At 37.4% G+C, this 24,788-nt stretch overlaps 1 protein-coding gene across 2 annotated transcripts; it reads left to right on the top strand.

Moving 5' to 3' along the window:
• The first annotated feature begins 699 nt into the window (after positions 1–699).
• GPR1 (G protein-coupled receptor 1) lies at positions 700–23,932 on the top strand. Of its 2 annotated transcripts, XM_039389634.1 has the most exons (10): positions 700–1,099; positions 6,283–6,482; positions 6,760–6,789; positions 7,165–7,280; positions 7,668–7,751; positions 8,373–8,461; positions 10,261–10,408; positions 10,475–10,692; positions 20,836–21,029; positions 21,146–23,932. In XM_039389634.1, exon 10 carries the CDS (start codon positions 21,161–21,163, stop codon positions 22,211–22,213), a length of 1,053 nt encoding a protein of 350 aa, XP_039245568.1. In that variant the 5' UTR covers positions 700–1,099; positions 6,283–6,482; positions 6,760–6,789; positions 7,165–7,280; positions 7,668–7,751; positions 8,373–8,461; positions 10,261–10,408; positions 10,475–10,692; positions 20,836–21,029; positions 21,146–21,160; the 3' UTR covers positions 22,214–23,932. The 2 variants fall into 2 exon arrangements, with proteins under 2 accessions (XP_039245568.1, XP_027587241.1); XM_027731440.2 differs by lacking the exons at positions 700–1,099; positions 6,283–6,482; positions 6,760–6,789; ... (3 more) ...; positions 10,261–10,408; positions 10,475–10,692 and adding an exon at positions 16,591–19,893.
• Positions 23,933–24,788: the final 856 nt, after the last annotated feature.

Below are 24,788 nucleotides of genomic sequence, written 5' to 3'. Positions count from 1 at the left end.
ATGAGCAGGAGAAGGCTTCTCTTTAGGAGGGCTGAATTTAGTTGCTGTTGAATTCTTTTAATATGTGCAGAGGTATGAATATATCTTTATTGCTCAAAAATTATTATTATAGGACTAAAGTTACCTGATGATATTTTGTTGCCTATTATAATACACAACTTGGAAAAACAGCAGCTTTCTGTGGAGAACAATGTGCATGCATGAAGGCTCAGGCACGTGCCCAAATTATTGCATGTCAGCACAGCTGCATTGTTTAAACATGTGGCAAACACATATAAAGACATGTTATCTGAGGTTAAAATAGTTTAATTTTATGGTGGTTTACAGTAGGCTTAGTGAGTTACTGTGGCTCGGCTAACCCTTCATAACTTGTTGAAACAAAGTAAGCTTGGTTACATAGCTGAGACACTGACGTTTCTTTTCCAGAATGGCTGATGTAGAACATAAGTCCTTCTTAGCAAAGACAAAGCACTATACAGTCTGTCTTATAATGCCATATAACTTCTCCTCAGAATGTTCCTGAATATTTTGCATTCTATTACATAGAATGTAATATTCTATGTCTTGGACTGCCACTCAAAGTTAGCAGAGCTTAGGCTTGTGTTGTCAAGTATTTCTTGGCTTTCAGCTCTTTCTGTATTTATGAACTTGAGGTTGCACCGTGATTCAAACTCAGTTAAGTATCTCTCAGTTGAGAGATACTCCTTTACCTCAGTCTCCTCTTCCCCCCTAGGAAACTACTCCTCACATACGTGCATGAACACTGAGTAGGGCTGACAAACTTCCTTTCCCCTTTAAAAATTATTCTCTCTCCTGGTCTGACTTTTCTCACACTATTTTCTCTTTGGTGGTATCTTGAGTTATCTATTGAGTTTCTATAAACTGCCCCATATACCTTTCACTGGTTTGCTTTCTACTTCCACTTTGATTTGTTATGTTTTTCACTTCCATTAGCCAAATATAAGTCAAAGGTGTACCTGTTAAAACATTAAGACAAATTGACAAATGCAGACAACAGCTATTTTCCTCAAGAGTCTCAAATTTCTTCCAGCATCTGGGTTCGGATTGGAAAGGGAGAATGTGATGAAAGAAAATCAAGGTTGGTAAAACTGGCTGGCAGGAAACTCTTGGCTAGATTTTTAGTTTGTTGCATATGTACTTTTTACATTGTGATGTTATAAGCCTAATTTATCCTTATATTGTTGTTTTGGTAAAGTTCTTCAGAGGGTTTGAGCTAAGTGTTGACTGACAGCAGTTGAGGTCTGGGGTTTGACCCATGCAGAGATTACTTTTGCCAAATGTTCACAAAAATGGGTTTTTAATTCTAGCCTGGATTCTAACAAGCACTGCAACTTTCAAGGCAGTCTGAGTACCTGTGTAGATTTTAGAGAACTTCACATTCTGAGTAACCTTGTGGAAGAAGGATCTTTTCAAATTTATAGTAGAATGAATGTTCCATAAAGCTTGGCACTATATTAAAACCTTTAATTACTGTGAAGTAATTGTTGTCCTTCTCTGAAAAATTTGATGCTGGCCGCTGCCTGATATCAGATACCGGACTAATGGAGCAATTATCTGATCCTCTATGGTATTTCAATTTTCCTCTTTAGTATAAATTCTGTGATTATTAAATAAAGGTTTTCAAAGTAAAGGAAAATAATTCCTCACCTGTGTAAAAGGCAAGGATAACCTCTTCTCAAAAGAAAGCTTCTTGTTTTCTTTTCTCTGCTTTACTCAAACTGTTTGCTGGGTTTGGCAGACTGCTATTACACGTTGATTTTTCTCTATTAAAAGCACTTTTCTCATTTTTAAATGAAAATCATGTTTTTTAAAAATAAGACTGGTCTTTTATTTACTTTGGTATGGCACTGGAATTAAATGCAAACCAAAAAGACAAACAATTCTTGAAATTCTTTTTTTTTAAAAGAGAGTCCTATCTTACAAGAAGACAATCTTATTATGGGCATTCTGCTGACATTCTCATTATTTAAACTGAACTTTTGTTTTGTACTCACAGTTTTTTTTAATTTTATTATAAGAGCTTTACCTGAGTTAATAATAAAAACATCCTCAATATGCGGGATATTAGCTTAACCCCCAAACTTAAAGGATAATCTAAAAGTTGTTCTTTCTATTTTTCATTCTCTTGCCAGAACTACCTTTTAAGATTAAAAATTGACAACTTAAATTTTCATTTTAGTTGCTTAATCATTTAATCAACCAAAAAGTTGTGTTATAATTGAAAGAAAGAAGTTTCAAATATCTTTTAGGACTGAGAGGGTTTTAAAAAGCACTTTTGAAATATGTGGACCAAGAATTTTCTCCAAAGAATATTATTTTACTTTCTTATAATTGGATCTTAAATTTTTAAAAGGTTACTGGAAGCACTTCACAGTGTGACTCTTTTTGCAATATCTTATTAGAAGCAAATCTTCACCTTGTCTATTTTTTACTCTTCTTTGGAGGTCATGCTGCTGTTTTCACAGGCTTGTGTTGTCAGAATTTGTGGGATTTACACATTTCTTTTTCACTAAAATTCCTCTCTGTATTATATTTCTGTATACATGTACTTTGGAGAATACAGAGATTTTTATTATTATAGTGCTGAGCAAAATTCTGGGATACGCTGATCCCAGAGTGGTTTATTATTCAGGGTGTTTTATTAATTGCTGTTAGAGCTGCTGTTGCTGTTCTTTTGCTGGCAGGTCATCCAGAAGGAACAGCTGATGAGACAACTCTAAGTGTGTCACTTTGAACAGTATGTCTACAAAATTTATCCAAATCCAGTCTTTTCAGAAAGCTTCTGCTTTATGGGCTACTAATGATCTTACATTAGATTTCAAATTCATACCTTGGCATTGCTGCAATTGTTTTGAATCTCTCCATTACCTTAAATCAACATGTTTTTAGGACTTTCTGTTCCAAAAGAAAATGTAAAGAAATTAAATCAGCAGCTGAGAAGTTTGAATGCTGAAAGAACACTCTGCTCTCAGAGAACGTCTTTCATCATAAAAGGCTGAATAGTTTACTGTTACATTCACAGTAATTTCTGTTTTTAGTTAATGATTGTTCAGTCCATTCATCTCTCTGAAATAACTCTCCCTATTTTTTTAGGGAAGTGACACAAAGAAAGGTCAGAAAGTGGGTTTGCAGTAGCCTGTAGGTCACTGCTCATGAATTGCAGGATATTCTTTGACCTTCGTGTTGTGCATGGAGTTTTTTATAGCTTCAAAAATAACAATTCCTTAGAATTTCTCTATTCTATTTTGCTATTGTTTCATACTTATTTTCAAAAATAACACTGATTTTAAATTTGTCTGGTTGATATAGTCAGTTTGGCCTCTGAGAATGGCAAAGTTTTCATGTAGAATTGTTCATTACCAAATTACTTGGAAATATACAATAATTTCTGATATGTACATACTGGAAGATACAGTGGAAAGTTGTAAAATTACTCCATTTTCCCCTGCTGAAGGGAACTCTGCAACCTGAGAGCCTTCAACTCTGAAGGGAACAGAAAGACCAAGAGGTTCTTGTGTTAACCACAGTCAGATGCCATGACTGAAATACACTCAGAACAGAATTAGTTTCATCTGCATGGCACAGTGTTTTCATTAGCGTGTTTTAAACCATCCTTCGTTTCATTATTATAGATAAGGTACAAAAGGAATGTGGATTTTTTAATCAGATGCTAATGTGAGAGTCTTGAAGTATTTTAAATAGGTATGATAGATGACTAATACTCCCTTCTAGCCTACCTCACATTCTTTTATAGTAGGAACTCCAAAGCATTTTTGCATAGGTAAGTATGAATTTCCATTAGTAAAGCAGAGAATAAGGTCTTTCTGATACAAAGAGATAATTTTCTCAAAGCTTCTTGGAGGGTTATTAATTCTGTTTTTCAAGAATTTTCACACTCCCAGAAGTTCTGAACCTGCTTTGACCCCTCGGAATATTCTGAATTAAATGTTCATATCCATCCATTTAAATGAAACTTTTTTGATTTTAAATAGACAGAGATCAATTTAAGATGATCCTGAATGTATAATACTTTTGCAGCTTCCTTGTTTGTAGTGTAATTTATAGGAGTTAGGGAGTTCCATCTATATATACTATTATGTTGAGTCACTGCGTGTTCTGCAGGCAGTTTAAGGTGGGGTCAAAATGTATTCCCAAGGCAGTTAAGTAAGTGTTATTTTCCTCTGCACTGGCTGTTCTCAATCATGTTAAATTTTTTTAATGTTCCCACACTAAACCGTGTAAGGTATTTTCTTACATCTGAGAGCAAGCAGACTCTCTACTTTGCTTTACTCTGGGAATAATTTAAAGAAAGATTTCTTTATCCTATTCAGGAAAAAAGAAGAAAGTTAAACAAGAGTTCTGTGGTTTTCTTCCCAGGGACAAAACTTAATTTTAGGCTAGGAATGCTGATAAGCAAAAACATCAGCCTTTGAAAGAAGCCTCTTTCTCTCATAGTTTGAAAATGTAGAGTTTTTCATGGAAAAATTTGAAAAGAGAGAAAAAGAACTTTTTGTGTTTCTTCAGCATTTCACACACTATTACTTTCAATCAGAGTTTAGCCTCTCTCTTTTTCTCGTCCATCAGCAAAACAGAAGCCTAGTCCATGTTGTGAGATTGTCTGTGTTTCTAATACTGAAGTAATCCAAGTTCAACTTCTCATTTGCACCCAAGCTACATACAATTAGTGTAATTCCCCTTTGCCTAGTTTTTCTTCCTGCAATGAAGAAGTAGCTGTTCCCTTCTACACAAGCTCCCCTCTCTTGTCTTGAAAGAAGGGACCCTTAAGTATCCTTTACATAAAATGCTAGTTCTAGTCTCTACATTCATGTAAATTCCATATTGAAGTTCCTGCCAACTGCTGAATTTGGGTCACATAGTCTTCTCCAAAAAAATAAATTGCAAAGTAAGAAGGATTTAAAATTAACCTCTGTGTGTCTTGATGGAGCTTAAGGATTAGAACTAGAATGGACAAATAAATATTGAAGGGATTCGCTGTTTCTTTGCTTAGGCTGATTTCCTATGCCTTGTCCTCTGAGCCCACTGCCTATTTATTAGAGATGGTGCTAGTTTTGCTTTCATTGAAGGCAATGGAGGAGATAAGATTGACTTGTACGCTGAGCCCTTAACTAGCAAAGTGTTTTTCAGAGCTTCTAATAATTTGCTTTGCATCTATCACAAGCAGCAGGTTTTATTGGGATTTATCATCTTCTGTCTCATTAGAGGCTGAGGGCTGGGTAGGATTTAGAAGCAAAACTGTGTTCTCTCTTTTCCATGTCCATAAATCCTAAGGAATGTCAATGGCTGGTCAGTATGGTAAAGAGTAATCAGCAGGCTCCACGAATCCACATGTGCACAGGTGTTTCTCTTATTTAAGATTTTGAGTAGTAATGCTGCAAAGCAACAACCTTGCTTGATCACATGTGAGTCCTGTATAGGCACCCTACCTATTAATGTATTTATTTCAGGGACCGGTCCCAGATTTTGTACCAACCCTCAGTTTTGCTCTGCATTTTTTGCAGAACTCCTCTTTAGTTTCCTGGTTCGCATTTTGTTAGTGTTTAAGACCAGTTGTGTCTCAGTGAGCACAGTAGCCAAGAGCAATAGTCTAATTGCAGAATAGTGATTGTCTCTTTCATGCAGATCTGCTTGTTTTATGCATTGTTATTAATCTTAACAGTCTTCAAGAACTTAGCTGTAAGTTGTTATTAGATGAATGCAGAATGAGAGACTTAAACACCTCTTGGGTCACAGAGCTGTGTCCATTGTATATAGCACCAAAATGTAATCCTATTTGTACTGTGGATTTGGGTCTTTAATCCAAACACCTATTACATAAAAGATGGATAACTGAATCTCCAGACTGTACACTTTAAATGGAAAATAACTCTGTTGGCTGTAAGAATAGGTGTAAGCAATTATACTGGTGACTTGGATCCTGAGTGGGTGGAGGCAGCTAAAATCCTGAAGAGGTGTGGCTCAGGTTTATCTCTGTGCTTTGGGTTTCTTTGAACATAGACTGTCGAGGCTTTGGGCAGATTTTGAGACACCTAAATCAATGCAAAATGCATGATATTAAATTCTGGCTTCACTCCTCAGACCTATCTAGGTAGCTCTGTAGTTCCTGGCAATTTTTGTGAGCTGAAAAAGTGCAAGTTGGTTAATCCCTATATCAGTACTAAAAAGATGAAAATACTTTGTGAAATATGTAGTGAAACAGCTATAATTTGCATAGCCTTATTTTTGTTTCTCTAATCTCTGTAGATCTCTCTGAAATTATTTTTCCAAACGCTGGCATTCCTTCATATGGGAGGAGACAGTACTTCAGCTAAAATGGAAAAATACTACTGTCAAGTTGGCTGTTTAGCTATTCAATGACTATAATCTTAATGACATATCAGAAGTTTCATTGTCAAGGTACCCTCTGAAAATTCCAGTGATTTCAAGTGTTATCTAAATGGCAGGTATAATCTCTTATTTTATTGTCATATGAATATAGCATTTCAATGGCTGTGGTCTGAAAGTTATGTAGAAAATAATTTCTACTTATTAGTGGAAAATCAGAAAAAATGCAAGTATAAAAGGAAAATCGTGGGGGGGAAGCCTATTTCTAATAGCATTTTTTTGGAGTATCATTCTTTATAAATATATATATTATATATATGTATATAATGCACTAAATTATTGTCTAATATTAATTATTCCACATAATACAATGCCCTGCTGACTGTATTTTTACAGGAGCTACATGAAGTGCTGCTGCTTGAACTGGTATGTATATACATACATATATAGACATGTATCAGTTCATTTATATGCTTGTGTTTTGACCTGACTAAAGTTATAGATGAAGGATTTTGCCTTCTGAAAAATTGCTGAATTTCTTTGGGGAATTATACATGAAATGTTTCAGATCTTTAATATCAGCATAGAAAGAGGATGTGGACCTGCCTAGATGAGCCAAACTTCCCTTCCTCGCGTGGTTTGTTTGAATGTGTCGCTGGAGAACTTTGTCATAGTTACTGACTGTGGTATATAGTGGGCAGTTAAGCCATAGGTAAACATTACAGCTTTACCAAAAGGATAGGCATGAATAGCCATTAGTTTCACAGGAAGGGAGGAAATGACCCTTTTCCTGATTGTCAGGTAGTTAAACTCGGTCTTTCCAGAGTGGATTTTAATCGATGAGGTATTCAAACAGCGAGGACAAAGGAACAGTGAAGAACTGCTTTTCTAAAAAAAGGACCGAATTGTAAACAGCAGTAAGTAGTTGCTTTCTTGTGTTGTCCAGCTAATATTAACCTTAAGAAAACAAAATATGTTTGACCTAATTTGCAAATTTATGGTTGGTACGACTTAATTGAATTAGTGAACATTGAATTTAGTTTGGGGAGTTCAGTTTAGTCTTGGGTGTTCCTTAGTGCTGAGATTATCTGCACGTACAGATAGGCAACTTGATAAGGTCCCAGCAGTGGGAAAAATTATCAGAATTATCAGGCAATTGTTGGCAATTCAGGTAAATTACAGCTACTTTTGGTTTTTTATTACTTTTTACTTTGTGTTTTGGTTAATACTGGTTAAGTGTTTCTGAAGGTTTTTCCCCTGTATATTTTTTTCCATACATCCTCTGCCTTTGTTTTGTTTTATAGGTTAAAAAGCCCCCAAAGAATCAGAAGTGCTTTTAAAACTAGACTCAGGTTATTCACTGCTGGACTACCCGATATCCACTATGTGTATGTAAATGCTCTCCTTTTTTCTTTTTCCATCAGGTATAAAGTAGTATTTCTCTGCTTTGCAAGTTCCACGTGCAGTGTGTGTTCATGAACGCATGTCCTTCTTCAGTGCTGCTCTGGCATATCGCCATACTTAATGTAGACTCAAAATTCCAAGACTTTGATAACTTACCCTGTTGAAAAAGCACAAATGACATGGCAGAATAAAATACAACTTCCAAACAGAAAAAGGAGAAGACATGAAAGCAAACAAGGTTCATTTTTTTTCAGTTATTTTCTTCCAAGCATCTAACTTTCACAAAAATATCTGAAAAAATAACACTAAAAAATAAGTTATGTCAATGGTTAATGGGTTGCATTAAAGTTTGTATTAAAAAGCCATGTCATTTTTGCCTCACATTTTCACTTTCTCTGAGCAGAGAAGGAACTAAAACAAGGAAAGATTTGGGGTCTAATCTTATATTCTTCAGGGATTTAAGATTCCCACTGTGGTTAGTCAAAACTGTAAGTGACTAAAATGGTGTATTTACTCTAAACAGAAAACAAGCAGAACAAAGTCCTTTCAGATTAAATGTAGTTTTGTCTGTAAAAGTCTGTTCTCTTTTCTTTTTTTCCTCCCAGGTGTATTACACATGCTGGTTATACTGTGCAAATGGGGTAATTGCTCACCAGAGCAAAAGTCCCTTTCAATGGAAAAGGAGCAAATGTAGGTAGGATAGAAAAATTATTTTAAATGCAGTAATCTGCTATTCTTGGAAAAAAAATTTCTCATTTCCTATGAAAACTTTCCTCTGTAAAATGTTTTCTGGGCCCTTAGCATTTAGGATTTCATATTTGGTACAGTGGTAAGGAAAGGTGAGGAAAATAGCCATGAGAGGTTTAATCCTCCCTAATGAGGATAAGCTATCATCACCAGTATATGTTAGAGTAGTCACAAAACTGTTTTAGTTTATGGTGAAGTAAACAGCACCTTAAGGACAGTTCCTCACTACCCCAAACTGCTAGAATCCATTGCATTCTCCAGAAGAAGAGAAGAAGAACATTTGGCATATGTGTGACTACTTTTCTTGCTGGTTTTTTTTTTTTCTTTTGTGTATCATGTGAGGGTTATCTACCCGGTAATTTCCTCTTTTGTCCTACTAAAATAGTACTGAGCAAACCCTTGAATTAACTGCCTTACAATAACTGGATTTGGCAAAGTACCTAGAGACATACAGACTCATGTGCCATTACAAGGAAAAAAACATCAGCAGATCTGCAGTTAAGTGGTGCCTATAGTTACCCTATCCCAATATTTACAAAAGAGAACTACTGTTAAAAGAGATTTTATCAGTGAAGGTTAACCAATCAGATACCTAGAGAAAATGAGAAATCTTTAAAATGCAAGAAATAAACAAGTGAGGTCCTTGACTCTTTCCATGTGCTTTCCTCAGTCAACCCCCTCTGTTCATCTCCTGTCACAAGAATCATGTCCCCCTGTCCTTTTCTCATAGTCCAGGGCCTCTCTGCCTCACCATAACATAATTTCCATCCTCCTTTCATAGAATTAGAGGTTTTCACACACCTGTTCAAGCTATCAGTGTTTAAAGTTATATTGGCAGAGCAGGAAGAGTTGTCATGGAGGAAAAACAAAACAGGTTAGTTTTGCTAAAAAGAGGTTTTGGTTAGTGTTAAGAGAATCTGTGATCTCTGAAGTCTGGAAAATTTGGCATTGACTAGATTCAATCAGTGCTGAACATGTTACATGTTTTGCATTAGTGATAGAGAAGTAACACTGTTGGATTATTGCTCCCACTAGAAGATTTGATTTTGGTAAGGGCAGACTGACAGATGCTCAGCTGATCTAAAAGGGTCTAAGTGTGATACCATCAGAGTCGAGTGAATCAATGGTAGGTTGAATCCAGTGGAATAATATTCCCATTTTACTGACTGAGAAACTGAACTACATGGAGATCATGAGGCTTGGCCACAAAAATTCAGCAGGCTCTTTACAGAGTTGGGAACCAACCCAGTCTCCTAAAATCCAGTTCAAATTTCTGACTAGTGTTACACTGTCTGACAAAGAGTCACTAATCAGTGTTTTGAGGAGCTCACTTCTACCTTACACACAGAAGGAGATTAATCTACTAATCCTAAATACAAAAGGAACGTATCATGCCATACAGTTACAAAATGATGCTTTCAGTGTGACTTTTTAGGCATCTTTCAGCTCATTCAACATTATTTTCTATAAACCAGAGTGCTTACAAAGAAACACTGTTCAGCCTCTTCTCTGCATAACAAAAAGCAGCCCACAACTGTAAGGTCTCTTTCCATTCATCAGTCACCACATCTGTTGCTTGCTTGGACACTGACCAAAATGATTCATTCATATGTCTAACATTTATTTTTGGTGAAATACTGGGATTATACAGAATGGCAGTATTTCAAAAATTGGTCTAGAAAACCAAGGGAAGTTGGAAACAACTTCCTCAGCTGAAAACAAACACGACGTTATATCATTCTGCAGCTTTATTAGAGGGAAGGCAGTAGCCAAGTGAAGCAGCTGGAATCACACTGAAGTCACTCTGAACTCTGCAGATCATTTCATTCTTCCTTCTGCTACAGAGCTCACGTCCCTGATTTACGGTGCCTTTTGTTTCAAAGAACTAAGAAAGGTGGGTCAATCTCTCTTATATTTAAAATCTTTTTCTCCCTCCCTTCTAAATAATGTGTCTCTACAGCTACAACAAGACTTGCAGGCAAACTCTGTAAGATGGTGTAGCACATACTGGCCAAAACAGCTTCTTGGAAGAAAGACTGTGATATTCGCATATTTCAAAGATTGTTTTGAATCACCCCAGCAGCCAGAAAAGATATGAAAGTATGCGTGAATTTAATTTTTAATGACTTCTGAATATGTTTATACACACTTCAAGGAGTTTTATCCTGTCAGAGAATGGTAAGTGACCTTGATTTAAATCTCTCTCCCCCCCCCATCTCCCGTAGTATGCAGGTTTTTAGGTTTTTTATTTGGGTAGGGATAGTATGTCTCCCATAGCTATAGAGATTCCCAGTATTATTAGAAAAAAGTACACCAGTTCTGCTCTGAACTGATTCTAGAAACTGGAAATCATTTCAACTTAACAAAATAATTCTGAAGAATTACAGTCATGCAGAATTAAATAAGGTTTCTATGATCTCAGCTGGAAAGTGTGTATGTTTTCCCTAATCATTGTGGAATAAGGTAGGACATGGATCTAGTTCATTAAGTGTATTGGCTTGTTTCCTAGAAGTGACAAGAAGATCTGAAGCCTTGTATACTACCACACAATGAGACAGGGCTATATTCCACCACTTATTCAGACTTAGTGATAACAGTGTCGTTGTCACCTGTCGCCTTTCTAAATGTGATCTTGCAAAGCCAAACAATATCACAGACCTGTTTTTGTAGACTTACACAACATGTATACATTGAATTATGCCTATGTTCATATGTCTATGAATTAAAACACATCAAAACATTTTTTTTCTAGCTGAATGAAATGGTATTTCTGAATAATTTTAAATATTCATTAACTCACAGCTAAGGAGAAGAAAGTAAGGGTATATCAGGGTACAGGAATTTGTTGGAGCAGCTTTGTAGAAACTGCTTTCAGGATTAACTTGCTTATGATACCTTACCTTCACTAGCATCATATTATCGTCCTGCTTCAGCTGAATTAGGAAATGAAAATATTTTGATAACCCAATTTACTTTTGTTTAATGTCATTGCAGCTTCTGCCCAAATTTAAAATATTATCAATCACTTATGCCAGGCAGACAGGATAGAGGTCCTACCAAGTTTACTTCAATCCTAGGAATCCCTATATGTGCCATGAGTGACACTACAGTCCACTTCTACTGCACTTAAAATCTCTGAGTGTGGTGCAATGGAAGTTATTTAAACCTGGAGAATGAATTTATGGTTTGAATTCTCGAATTGCCTTTGTGGAAAGGGATCATATGTCAGGAAAGCTCTGTATAAGGATTCTTAGGCAGAATCTGATCACAGAGTTTTACTGCTCTGGTGGGGGCAAAAGAAAAGTATTGATCAAAATAATAAATTTCTATGTACTATACATTCTTTTGGTCTAGTGGTTAGAGTGCCTGACTCTCACCTCTGCGACCCGGGTTCGATTCCCGGCCCCCTGGGCAGGTGGAGCTCGTCAGCCTTGGTAGGCAATCCACCTAAGAGAAGGTCACTCTAAACAAACCTACATCCTGGGGACCTCACTGCCACTGTCCAAGCTTTGCTCGGCCCCGGCAGATGAACCTCCGGACTAAAGGGTGGGCTCAGTTCAGCGCACGCTGTGTCTCACCTAAAAATCCACTGCGCAGGCTGGAAGGGTTAATGACCTTTCCCAAAAATCTTCACTCATGAAGACTGGCCATTATCATACATTCTTTTAATTTTACGAATTTCTTTCTCTGCTGACAATCTAATGAGCAGCATCTGAAATCCTTAGATTTGTGTTTAGTTCTGATAGATTGATTAAAGAGGAAATTTATATCTGTTTCCTGATAAAGCCAGTTGCCTTAAAGAATTTTCTTCTCCTTCTGTTTCTTAACAGACACTTGAAGTTTGTGATCTGTTATTAGATGTTAATTTTGTATTAATAACTCTGCTATTCCAAGCACTAGGCGACAGCTAGGTTTGCAGAGGATTGTAATCTATTGAATGGTCTTATTATTTGCTTATTTATTTATTTTGTCTTGTGGAATGTGCCAGCAGTTCAGCTGTCTCTCTTACTGTGGTGGCTGATTGTCTGGCTAATTTGCACTCATTATTTCTGATAATGGTTTGACTTGTGTTCATTCAGTCTAACACTAGCAGTTTCACAACACTGCAGGGCTCTGTTGTTGCTGGCTTTGCAAAAGAGAGTTCACTGGAAGGAACAGCTTCTGGTGGCTTGTTACCAGAAGAATGGGATTGCTGTGACTGTGGTGGGCAGTGACCAACACACATTGGTTTTAGAAGGGAAGATGCCATAATGCAGAGATGAACTCTCCCACACTTGCTAGGCTCCTGAGACTAAAAGAAAAGTTTTGTGTCCTCAAAAGAAACATATAGTTCTTCCAGGGGAGCTCAACTAATTCTGTACTCTTTGTGTCTTCATTATGTTCCAGAGCTTGAGAACCTGAAGACAGGAGCCAAAAACCCTGTAACAGCCCCTGGCTGCTTTTTTCCAGAGAAAATTGCTGCTGGCTTATTGCAGCTCTCTTATACCTGGCCCACCATTTTACTGCATTACAGTTCTTTGGATAAAACTGAACAGACCTGCTGCAGATACAATAATTTTTTATTACTGGGCTCAAAGGGAAGCTAATAAACCCAGGTTTGTTTGCTTCAGGTTTGTTTGCAAGAGTTAACTGCAAAAGCCAGCACACTGAGTCTCTACTTCTTGGCAGGGACGTTAGCTAGCAACAGGTTTGCAGCATTTTCCTATTTCTCTTCCCCTACCCAGGCTCTCTTGTCCCTTTTTGATACTTCTTGAAGAATGTATTTCAAGAATCACAAGGCACAAGTATGAAGAACCAGCATCTTTTTCCTGTGTCCACAATAGATACTTCCCTCTTCACTCTTTCAGCAAGGTCTGAATTCTGCCTCCAGCTCTACCTTTGAATCTACTATTTGGCTTTGGGCAAGATATTTCTTCTGTTCCTTCTCATGCTCTTCTTGTGTCTGTTTATTTTGTTTATTTATAAACAAAGCAGGAATTGTCTCTCATTATGTTCTTACAGTGCCTAGATCCAATGAGGCTTTGATCTCAAAGGCTGAGGCCTTTGGGTACATTCTCAACATAAAAAACATGCTTTTTCAGCAAGTGTGAGCTTGGTGTAGAAGTTTTATTCCCTTCTGAAGCCTTTTAGATGATAGAGGGAAAGGAGTGCGTAGTAAGTCCTGTACCATCAATGTAATATCACTTTCTACACTCCACTCCTTATTTCTAATGATCTTCTTTAATGAGCTCAGCCCCCCATCATTTTAATTAGATCTTTTGAAAATATTAAGAATCATTGCCCATTTAGGAAGCCCGAATAATGTTAACTGAGGGGTTGTGCTATATCTAGCAGAGCCAAGTGAGAAGTGATTTGCAAAGCTAATATGGGAAGCCTGTAAAACCAGTATTTCCAGGCTCCTAATTTGACACCTTAATCATAGGTGCCATCTATTCCTATCAGTGCTAGGGAGTGTTGCCAGTGTCATATTAGGGAGATGAATAAATATCCAGTCCTCCTGATATTAACATTATGAATTTTTCAGTTTTGCAGCAATACAGGCAGTGCTTATTTTAGACTTGATCTTAAAGTAAACGAAATAGTTAGCTTTGTATGAGTAGGAATATTAGAATAACACTCACACAGAAGTAGACGCCCTTAATCTACTGTACACAGTGATTCTAGTATATTAATGGTGAGGACATAATAAAGTATGTTATCCAAAACATTTCAGTTGATAAGAAATGTACTAGTGATATTTTGGAATTGGATGTTCTGATTTATCCATGCAAGAGTAGGTGTCAACAGTAATATAATCACAGCAATATTGCATTCATGAAAGAAGAAACTGCTGATGTGTATTAATGAGGAGTAGAATAAACCTAGGAGAACAGACCTCAATTTGGAGGACAGTACATAACCAAGCATACTGTTATAAATGACTGGGAAATTTAATATTTCTGGAATAGAATAGGATATAAGAAGGCATATTAGAGGACTGAGTTGTGGTGCTAATTTTCTCTGGGGTTAGTTCTAAAGTCTTCTTATTAAAAGGACAGTAAGTGTAGCAAATTGTAAGCTATTTTTTATCTCTTATTTGATAGATATTTTGTATCTTGCTGGAGAGAGTTATTTTATTTTTTTCTGTAATGACTTGTTGTTACTCTGCAGTACCTTTAGGATGGCTGTTGTCTAATATATGTTTAATTGTCCTTATTCAGTCTGCTGAGACAACAGTTGATAATCTGAAAGAAATATCTGCATACTCTTTATTCTCTACTGTCACTTTGATGCTTTCTGTCAGGAGGGAGTTGTGGTAAAGTGTGTGTTTGCTGAAGGAGTACGGCCGTGCAAAAAACATGCTCAGAGCTGCATGATCATGATCATGTAATGGCACATAAATGGTAGTCAAAATCATCTTTCATCACAAATATACGAGACAGTTGCAAAATAAAATTTCCAAGTAATTTTTGCTTGAAAACCTTTAAAAGCCATAATTAATTAGAAATGCAAGCATTTCTAATTAATTAGTCAATCTAGTCACTGTGAAGCTGAGGCACTTACAGTTTTTTTATTGGATATCTCTATTACTCTAGGTATGTAGTTATTATGGTGGTTTATAGGCAAAGAAAATACTGCTGGCATTTGTGGAGGAATAGAAAACACATGATGTCTGCCTGGAACAATACTTCATTAGTGTGCATATCTTACATGCTGAGAACACAGCCAGTGTGATATGTGGTGTACCTGCTGGGCTCTGAGAGGTGCACTTAACAGCTCTGAGGTATGTCCTGGGTCTGCAGAGACAGATTAGTGTATGTAAGCAGCAAACGGTGCAAATGCAGATTCATTTTCTCTTCAGTGCAGAGGAAAAAGGTCAGAACCTGTAAGGGCTGCCCCAGGTAAGTGCTGTCTCCCTCCAACACAATGGGCATGATGGCTCTCGGGGAGAGCCTCCCTTTAGGAAAGGGAAGGTCTCCCAGAGGTGAAGCCGTGGTTTCTTCACTTCATCATGAGTGAAGGGACAGTGTTAAGTTTAAGAAAGGAGGATAGGACTGTGGTTAAACCACTAGGCAGGGACTCCAGGTTTAGCACTCGGTTTGATCAGAGATTTCCTGTAGGTCACTCTCAGCATTCCTGTTTGTAAACCAGCCTGATGATGCTTCTCACTTGAACCTAGTTTCAGTAAGGGTTATGAATACTGAGGGGTTCAGACTGGTTATGTAAATACTTTGGCAGTGCTGACACATACAATATAAGATGATATTTTAAATCTCAAGTGGCACTGTTTACCTAAACGTCTATTTTTACCTACTTGTAAGAACATGAGAATATTTTTTTTCTGCAAAAAAGGGACTACTTTAAGTGTTCACAGGTATCACCAGTCATTTTCTTGACTCTAATCTACTATCTTTGAGGTCAAATGATAGACTTGCAGTGGCTACAGCAACTCCTTACATTCAAAAGGAATATTAAAAAAGATATTTTTACTTTTAGCTGTGTTAACAGAAAGGAATAAGAGCAAGAACAGGCACTAACTATGTAGTTATCAGGTGCCCTCCCCTTCCCTAGTGTGTATCCTGAGGACACCCGGGTTTCTTTGTCATCTTTGGGAATAGAAGACCTGGTGCTTGGGATCACGTTTGTGTGCATGTCTGTGAAAGAGAAAACATACACACAAGCCTTCATTCTGCCTTTGTGTGTAGTACCTTAAAATGCTTGTGGCCTGGTGGCTTTGACTGCAGGGTCAGCTTTAGGCTTAAACTCTAGTATAGCTATGATTTAATTTTGTAGTACAGGTGTATCAGGCACTTACTGCTATAAGAAAGTTTCTACATAGAGGCAGGTGGTTGTCTTGGCTTTGTTCTTTTAGGAAGAAATATGAGTGTATGACAGTTTGTAATCTCATCAGTATTCCTTGTGCATTTCGTAATCTTTCTTGTGTCTTCGTAATATATATATAAAAATAAATATAAAATACAAATATAAAAATATAAAAATATAAAATATAAATATATAAAAATACATATGTACCTCTAATAAATATACTTAGCCTTCTGAGTTTTAAAATTTTTAGATAAACTACCCCGTGAATTTCATGTTTTGTTTTTTGAGCTAGATAAATTCAAAATTTGTCACCTCAGAAGTTCCCAGAAAAATATTTGAGGGCTCTCAAGTGGATTCAATGCCCAGATAAACTTGCTGATGCACAGTATGACAAGGAGGCTTTTTTTTGTGAAACTAGTTGTTCTCCAACATTTGGTGCTTGCAAATGACAGAAGTTGAAGCGACTCAATCAAATAAGCTTTCCTTTAACCATAAATAATACACATGGAATGTGATATGCTCAAAATTATTCATAAAGACATTAAAAGGAGAGTTTGTGTAATATATTCCCTCTATGAACTGAACTGTTGAGACAGCCAACTCTGCAAACTGTGATTTTCCTAGTAAGTCAGAACTCACTACTGTGACCTCTGAAACCAATCTAGCTGGCCAGGGGCTCTGAACACTGTTTATCACACTGAACAAATAAATTTGGGGACTACCACTCAAATATTTGTGTTAACTTTTAACTGACATAGGCAATGAATAAACTCTTCCTTGGACCTCCGTGAAATTCAAAGATAATGAGGACCAAATGTGAGAGAGAGGCTGTGTTATACCAAACATGTGGTATAAACTGCCAGTGTAATTCAGTTGGGTCCTAACTTGTGTGGTGCCCAGGGAACTTTGAACCCCCACAAAGACTTTGCATAAAGTGAAGTGGGCGAAAATTGCAACTATTTTGTTTGTTTTCTTCTATTTTAGACTGAAAATGCAATGTAATTTAACTCCAAAGCTGTTCCACTGACCTCAGGGCTGAGGTGTGGAGAGGTCAAACGACTTCCCCTGGTCAAACAGGGTGCATGTGGCCTAGCCATGAATAGATTCCAAAGTACCGGTCCCATGTCATAACAGCCATTCTTAGTGTGACAAAAGCTATTCTATTTTAGGCAGATCCAACAATTTGTCCAAGTTGTCATTATGGCTTAACTACATAGGGGCAGAGAAAACAAACTCTAGGTACTTTAAGTAAAAAACTATGAATATGTCAACTGAGATCCAAGTTTGTAATTCCCTGCTGAAATTCAGAGAAAGACATTTTGTGCAACACAGTGAAGTCTGTTTTCAGCAGTTCTGTGGCTTTGTATTTTAGAAATTTGTCTTAATGATTTGTATTTCCTGCTAATTCTGCTTTCTGTCCCAAGATCTAGAAACACCAAGTGCTAGCCTGTGATATTCCTATGAAGTCGTTCAGTAATTAACTTCTGTTTTACAGAAGGGGGCAGGAAACGAAACCTCCTGGTCAACTATTTTCATAATTAAGCAACTGAACCAAGGAGGCTCAGTTTTCAAAGCAGCTTATGACCTCAGCAAACAGGAACAGACTCGTCAAACCACTGCTGCGCATACACGTTACACAGGGTGTTTAGTATTTAAAATAAAATTTAAAAAAAGGACAGGATGAAGTCTAAACTTGGTTATATTAATCCATAGGCAATAGAACACTGTTCTGTAACCTGTGGCTGCTCCCAAGTCTTATTGGCAGACCTCTAACCACACTTTCCTGTTTATTGAAAAATATTTTCCATGCACTGGCTCCCCAGACCAGCAGAGACTGAGCCAGTGAACCGCACCAAACCTCCCTTACCCTTTCTAACAGTTGCCTGAAAGCTAAGAAGAAACTGCTGTCTAAAAGTATTGTTTTCTCTACTGAGCCTCAGTTTGCAGACAGGTTCATGAGAGTTTTTTCCAGCTTGGAAATTAGGCCATTTATCAAAGACCATACAGGAAATCAGTGTCAGAATGAGGAATACAATTAGATTTCTTCACTTTCAAGACCTAAACTTGAACTGCAAGACAGCTATGACTCTGAAAATTTATTAATTTCAGAGTCATGTATTTGAGATAGTGTGTTTTAAGACCACAAAGAAACATCCCCCTGCTGAATGATGGTTAATAGAAAAAAATCTGTGTCCTTGTTGGTAAACCAGAGTAGCTCCCTGACAATCACCTACTGCTTATCTTTTTCAGAACAGGGCTTAACACTGAGTCCTGTTATAGAAGTACTTCATATATGTCAGTGCCAGAGGTAAAAGTTCCTGGACTTTGCAAATGTAATTGGCAGTCTTTGCTGAACCCCAGACACAGAGTTTAGTTTCAGCATCTGTGCACTGGGAGCAGTGGTAAACAACGTTCCTCCTGCTTTCTTACTCCCATTGCCAAAGAGTCATTGCATTGGAAGACTAGAGATAAGGAAACATATAAGCTCGGAAAAATAATTGCATCCTGAAGGTGTGCTCTTTCAATGGAGTTTTAAACTACTGGAGGCTTGGTAAATATTTGGCATTTATTTATGTAAGTTTTCTTTCTCCTGCTATACACCATCTTTGAAATACTAAACATAAAGTTAACATTGTTGGGCGATAGGCAAATGTTTGTCATTGTGGGTTTTTTAGCAACATTACGGAAAAAAAGTCTGTGAGGAAATGTTTGAATTCAAGTATTATTATGTTGTGCTAACTCTTAAAAGAGAAATTTATTAGTGTCTGAAATAGAATGTTATTCAGCAAGAGTTTAAAGAGTTGGAATTTTTTTTATTGTTTAATTGCAAATGCAATCTCCAGATTTTGCAGATTTGAAGGTATAGTTCTTTATATAGGCAAAACCACTTAAAATCCAATTATTAACCCGACTGTCCTCTGAAACTGTCCAAATATATTGTTGTTCCAGATGTTCGTGGTACTGTTCCATGTTTATACTATTCTCTCAGCAGCTGTTAGGCTGTCTGAAAAAATTACTCAGATGGGTGGTAGTGGTATTTAATGCAGAATCCACCCTCAAAAGGGTGGATTACATAATGTAGGGGTAATTACATAAATATAGCCCAATAAGTATCATTTTATCAGGACAGCAACCAACTAACATTCCTTCAGCCTGATGTAAATTAAAAAGGGCAAATGCTATCATAGCCTCTTGACAGAACAGGCTGTAATGACTCTTACTTACTACATCTTTTTTTAATCAAGAGATATAAAATTACACAACCTTTTTTTTTTCTTCCTTGTCCATCCATCTACAAATGAGAAATCTAATCCTGCTAATGCGTGTGCACATGCGTAGCTTCACTTGTGTGAGTAATCCTTTCAAACTGGGAGAACTACTTTTTTGGAGGAAAGGTATGTACATGAATGCAAGCTTGCAGATGTTGTTCTGCAGGCAGCGTGCTCAGGAGACCCCTCTCCTGTTGTCCTTAGCATGCTGTAATGAATGGAATTACAGGAATGCAGGGCTGAGTTCCAAAAGCTCGGGCTGGATTTCGGTTTCGGAATGGAGATAGCACTCAGGAGTGTAGCGGTAAGATCATTCATGGTACAGCTAATGGACTGGTTGCATCCTGCTCTCAGGGACAGGTTCTCAGTGCAACTGAGTCCAACCAGACAACATAGCTTTAAATGATAACAGAACTTGGCAGAATAATTGTTTTGACCATTGCAGATACTTTTGTCAGACTGTGGCCACCTGTAGTGTTATGCAGCTTTGTCACATAAATTCTGACTGCCTTTTTTTTTTTTTTGTTCAACCTCTGTTTGCTATCTGTTTTCTCCTTAATATACTTTTGTTTTCAGAGTTTTTCTTTTGTTTATATTCCACTTTCCTCTCCCCTGCTGCCTTCTCTCCCTCCCACATAAGAAAATTCCTATATGAAAAATCATGTTGTACTTGTAAGTTCCAGATGCTTTTGCAAGAGAAAAAAACTGAGAAAATTCTGAAATTTCTGTTTTGAAATAAAAATAAAAAAGGAGGCACGCACATTTTCATCCATAGCTTTTACAGTGTCTGTTGTATTCATGGGAAGCTTTATTTTCTTTCATCTATACCTGTTTCTCAGCTCACTGGTGGAAGAATAGTATAGTTGTATGTATTATCCCTGAAATATGTTCTGTATGTTTCTTTCTGTACATCTTTTGCTGCATTGAGGAAATCTAATATGTTGAATCATCATTCCTTGATACAAAAGGTACATGGTAGAGATTAATAAACCCATGAACTTTTAGTTGCTTGAGAAATCACTGTCATTTTGTCAACTATAATTTGAGGCGGGGGTGGTGGGTGTAATTTTATAAAAAATGCCTTCCTGGTGTTTTAAGTGAACTTTTTTGCCTACATAGATGTCTGATGCTCCTCTGATTTTAGACAGATATAATCTATAAAACTTGCTTCATGTAGGAACAGAGCAATAAAGTATGAAACTTGACCAGAAAAGAATAGTAAAATCATTCTTTTTCTATCATTCAGTAAAATTTTGCATCTGGTCACCTAGAAATTTACCAGTGATATTGTGCTCAGTGCTGTCACTGAGAAGTCAACATGTGGACAACAATTCCTGAAGATTTCAAGTGTTGTTTTGATTTGAACATTCCTTAAAATGCCTGTGACCAGAATTCTTCACGAGCTTTGTGCTAGCAACTGACATAAAATGCGATAGATATGTAAGTCAATGTTTTGGGGTTTTTTTATGAACAAGAACTTAAAAGAATTGCAGTTTACTATTTACAGCACAGTAAAACTTTTCTCCTCTGACCATTTCATTTCTTTTCTTCCCCAGAAAGCACTCTGCAGCATGACATTTGAAGATTTTGAGAATTATTCTTATTTCTACGACCTGTCTGAGGAAGATGAGTCACCCCAGTCCTCCCCCAGCATTGCCCATATTATTTCCCTTTTCTTTTACAGTGTGGCATTTCTGCTGGGAGTGCCAGGTAATGCCATTGTCATCTGGTTTATGGGCTTTAAATGGGATAAATCTGTTTCTACCCTCTGGTTCCTCAATCTGGCCATTGCAGATTTCATTTTTGTTCTCTTCCTGCCCCTCTATATTACGTATGTGGCAATGGGCTTCCACTGGCCTTTTGGGAAGTGGCTCTGCAAAATGAACTCATTCATTGCACTACTTAATATGTTTGCCAGTGTTTTCTTCCTGACATTCATCAGCCTTGACCGCTATATCCGCCTTGTCCACCCAGTCTTTTCCTACAAGTATCGGACTGTAAGGAACACCCTTGTTCTCAGTGGGGTCATTTGGATGTCAGCTGCAATTATTGGTGGCCCTGCCTTATACTTTAGAGACACAGCTACGGTTCTGAACAATGTCACCATTTGCTACAACAACTTCCATGTGCACGACAGAGAACTTATTTTGCTGACACATCACATTCTCATTTGGGTGAGGCTTGCATTTGGTTACCTCTTCCCTTTAGTGACCATGGTCATTTGCTACTCGTTGCTGATTGTCAAAGTGAAGAGGAGAACTGTGTTGACTTCTAGCAGGCTTTTCTGGACCATCATTGCTGTAGTTGTAGCTTTTTTTGTTTGCTGGACACCGTATCACATATTCAGCATTGTGGAGCTGTCTGCTCACCATGACGAAAACTTGCATGACTTACTGCAGGATGGCATTCCGCTCTCCACTGGCCTTGGTTTCATCAACAGTTGCCTCAATCCAATCCTCTATGTTCTGATAAGCAAAAAGTTCCAGGCCCAGGTCAAGACAACAGTCTCTGAGGTACTAAAACTGGCTCTGTGGGAAGTGAGCCGCTCGGGAACTGTCAGCGAGCAGCTGTGGAGCTCGGACAACAGCCATGCGCCTGTGCACTATTGTGAGACTGCCCAGTGACTGTTCTCGTCAACATCCCTCTGCAGAAGAGCTGACGGGAGATTTGGAGGTGTTCTTGACTTCACATCTGACAGTCAGATATGCATCTTTGCATATACAGTTTTCTATAAACAGCTGGCTTAATTGCACTTGCTGCTTTAATTGAAAGGTTTTTAACGGACACATCATTTGGGTGTGGTGTCCTTGCAATGCACATACAGCCTGAGCTGAAAGTTGTCAGCATAAGTGGAATTACTCCAACTGGGGTTTTGATGAGGAATATTGTTTTAATCCCATTGTTTTGCTATGGTTCCATACCTCATTGATATCAAAAGAGCACATAATAAAAATATTCCTCCTTGCCATCACTGATACCTCTCTTGTTTGAGGCAGTCTCAGCCAAGAGGTTGTAGCCATACATCAGTGGCCATGAGTCCTGATTGCCTAGTGCTGCCTGAAGTAGGAATCACCTAGCTACATCCCAGCTAAGTGAAGTGGCTCTGCTCTGCAGCTGGAGAAGGATCCCAAGACAGAGAACACTGAATTGCTGCCTTCTCTTGTCAAAAAAGAAAAATACGGAAATAAAATCTGTCTTCTCCCAATGCTCTTTATCTTATACTCAAAATTAAGACAGGAGACCCTATGTTTTCTGGTCACTTATTCTTGTGCTTTTAGCACTAGCTGGGTGCGAAATACTGAGCAGATGTTTCATACAGGTATTAGGTTCATTTGAAATGTGCAAAGAATTAGTGAGAATATTTCTTGCAGAAGCTGAGATTAAAGGTCCTGTGCCATACTTCTTTTAAGTTTTTAGGCTTACAGCAGTTTACAACTATTGGTTGCTTTTTATTGCTCTGTCAAGCAAAGATAAAGAAATAACATTTTGTTTGCCTTAATGTCAAGCTTCAAAAAATGGGTGTAGTGAATTCAACAATATTCTGTTACAAGTCTGTAGCCAAATTTGGACTTCATTGCCAAATGAGAGGCAAGACAGTTCATCCAGGAAATGGAGTCCACTCCCATAAGAAAGATGAAGTAGTCCCAGTTATGCTGTATTCTGTTCCAACTTGTTGCTTGCTGCAGAATCACACACACCAATGCAAATATATATACATACAGATATGCTATGTGGAGTGAATCAATTTCTGATGCAATACCACTTAATTAAAAAGTTGAATGTGGGACGAAACTCCACTAAAAGTAAAAGCACAGAGCTTTGGGTAAATTTGAACTGTTTTTAACTTGCTATTGGCTTAGGTATATAGAATAAAATTGCCTTTCAGATAATCTACCTAGTTTCTATGGCCTGCCAACACACATTAGTAGCATTTATACTGTAATTGAGGCCTTATATGTAAATAGATTTGCATTTGTATAAAATATATATATGTATGCATGACCACACCCAGTATTGGTAACTGTACAAATAGAAACAGTCTGACTGGTCTTTAACTATTTCTTTGGGCTCTGGTTTCAGAGCCTGGGAGAGTCAGGCAGGATCAGTGGAATTTCAGTGTATTTCACTTCAGGCTAGAAAGCTAGTAAGCAGCACTCTTCCTTTGAGACATTTGCTGCCTGGTACATAGTTACTCATCATAATATTTTGGCACTGTGCTGCTGAATATGCCTAAATGAAACATCTTGGAGTTTTTCTTCACATGTTCCCTGACATCTTTCTAGGAATGATGTACTTTCCTGACTGTAGTCCAAATGAAGTAATAAAATTTTGTTGTTTCCAAAGAGTGTGTTCATTTGCTTTTCTTAGCAGCAATATGCAGTAACTGTCCTTTCTTATAACAGCTCCTTCCCAAAGACTTTGGAAGATGAAAGCAAGCACTGACTCTTTCTACTATGGGAATTAAGGTTTCTTGTTGCACATCAGCTATGTGCGCACATATATTCCTATATTCAGTACACAGGCTGATTTTCAAAAGGGAGAACATATATGCTGTCTTGCATAGATGATCAGAAAGCATGCCCTGAAGCAGATGAGAGAGAGAGAATAGAATTGAATAGGGCCAAAATCAGCCTTGATCTATGGAATTAAGTGGATTAACAATTTTGCAGTGTAACTACTACCATTCACACCAAGATCAGTTGCAGAATTATCTCCAGATCATTTCTTCAAAAGTAATGGAAGATACCTAAACAAAACAGATAATGCTCTAAGTTTCTGTTTCCCAAGTGAATGCAAGAAAAAACCAACAATTCTCTGCTTCTTGGACTGAAGGATGCTTGTTCAACCCACCACAACAGAAAAGAAAAGCCAGAAAAGGGGATCTATCTGATCATGGTAAGAGATACTATGGAAAGAGCTATTGACAGATTTTATAATAGATAGGTTCTGGTTAATTTTATCTCCTTCCTGGACAGTTTGTGCTTCTGAAGGTTTTTATGTGGGTTAGTTTTTGTTAAAACTCTTTTCCCAGTACTGCCATGTATCACAGATTTAAAGTATGGAAATTTCTACTGATCTTTCTGTTACAGGGTGCACTTGGGATACCTGCCTTGTTTACTCTAAGGTGCTGATTTTTCACAGGCACAATGCCGCAGTAATACACCAGCACATACCCAAACACTACACAAAACCCTCTCA

The sequence above is a fragment of the Pipra filicauda genome, unplaced genomic scaffold, assembly GCF_003945595.2.
Source record: "Pipra filicauda isolate LSUMZ 115617 unplaced genomic scaffold, ASM394559v2 scaffold74_size2892960_pilon, whole genome shotgun sequence".
NCBI lineage: Eukaryota > Metazoa > Chordata > Aves > Passeriformes > Pipridae > Pipra > Pipra filicauda.
Note: the sequence above shows the minus strand (reverse complement) of the source record. Positions and strands in the feature narration are given on the sequence as shown.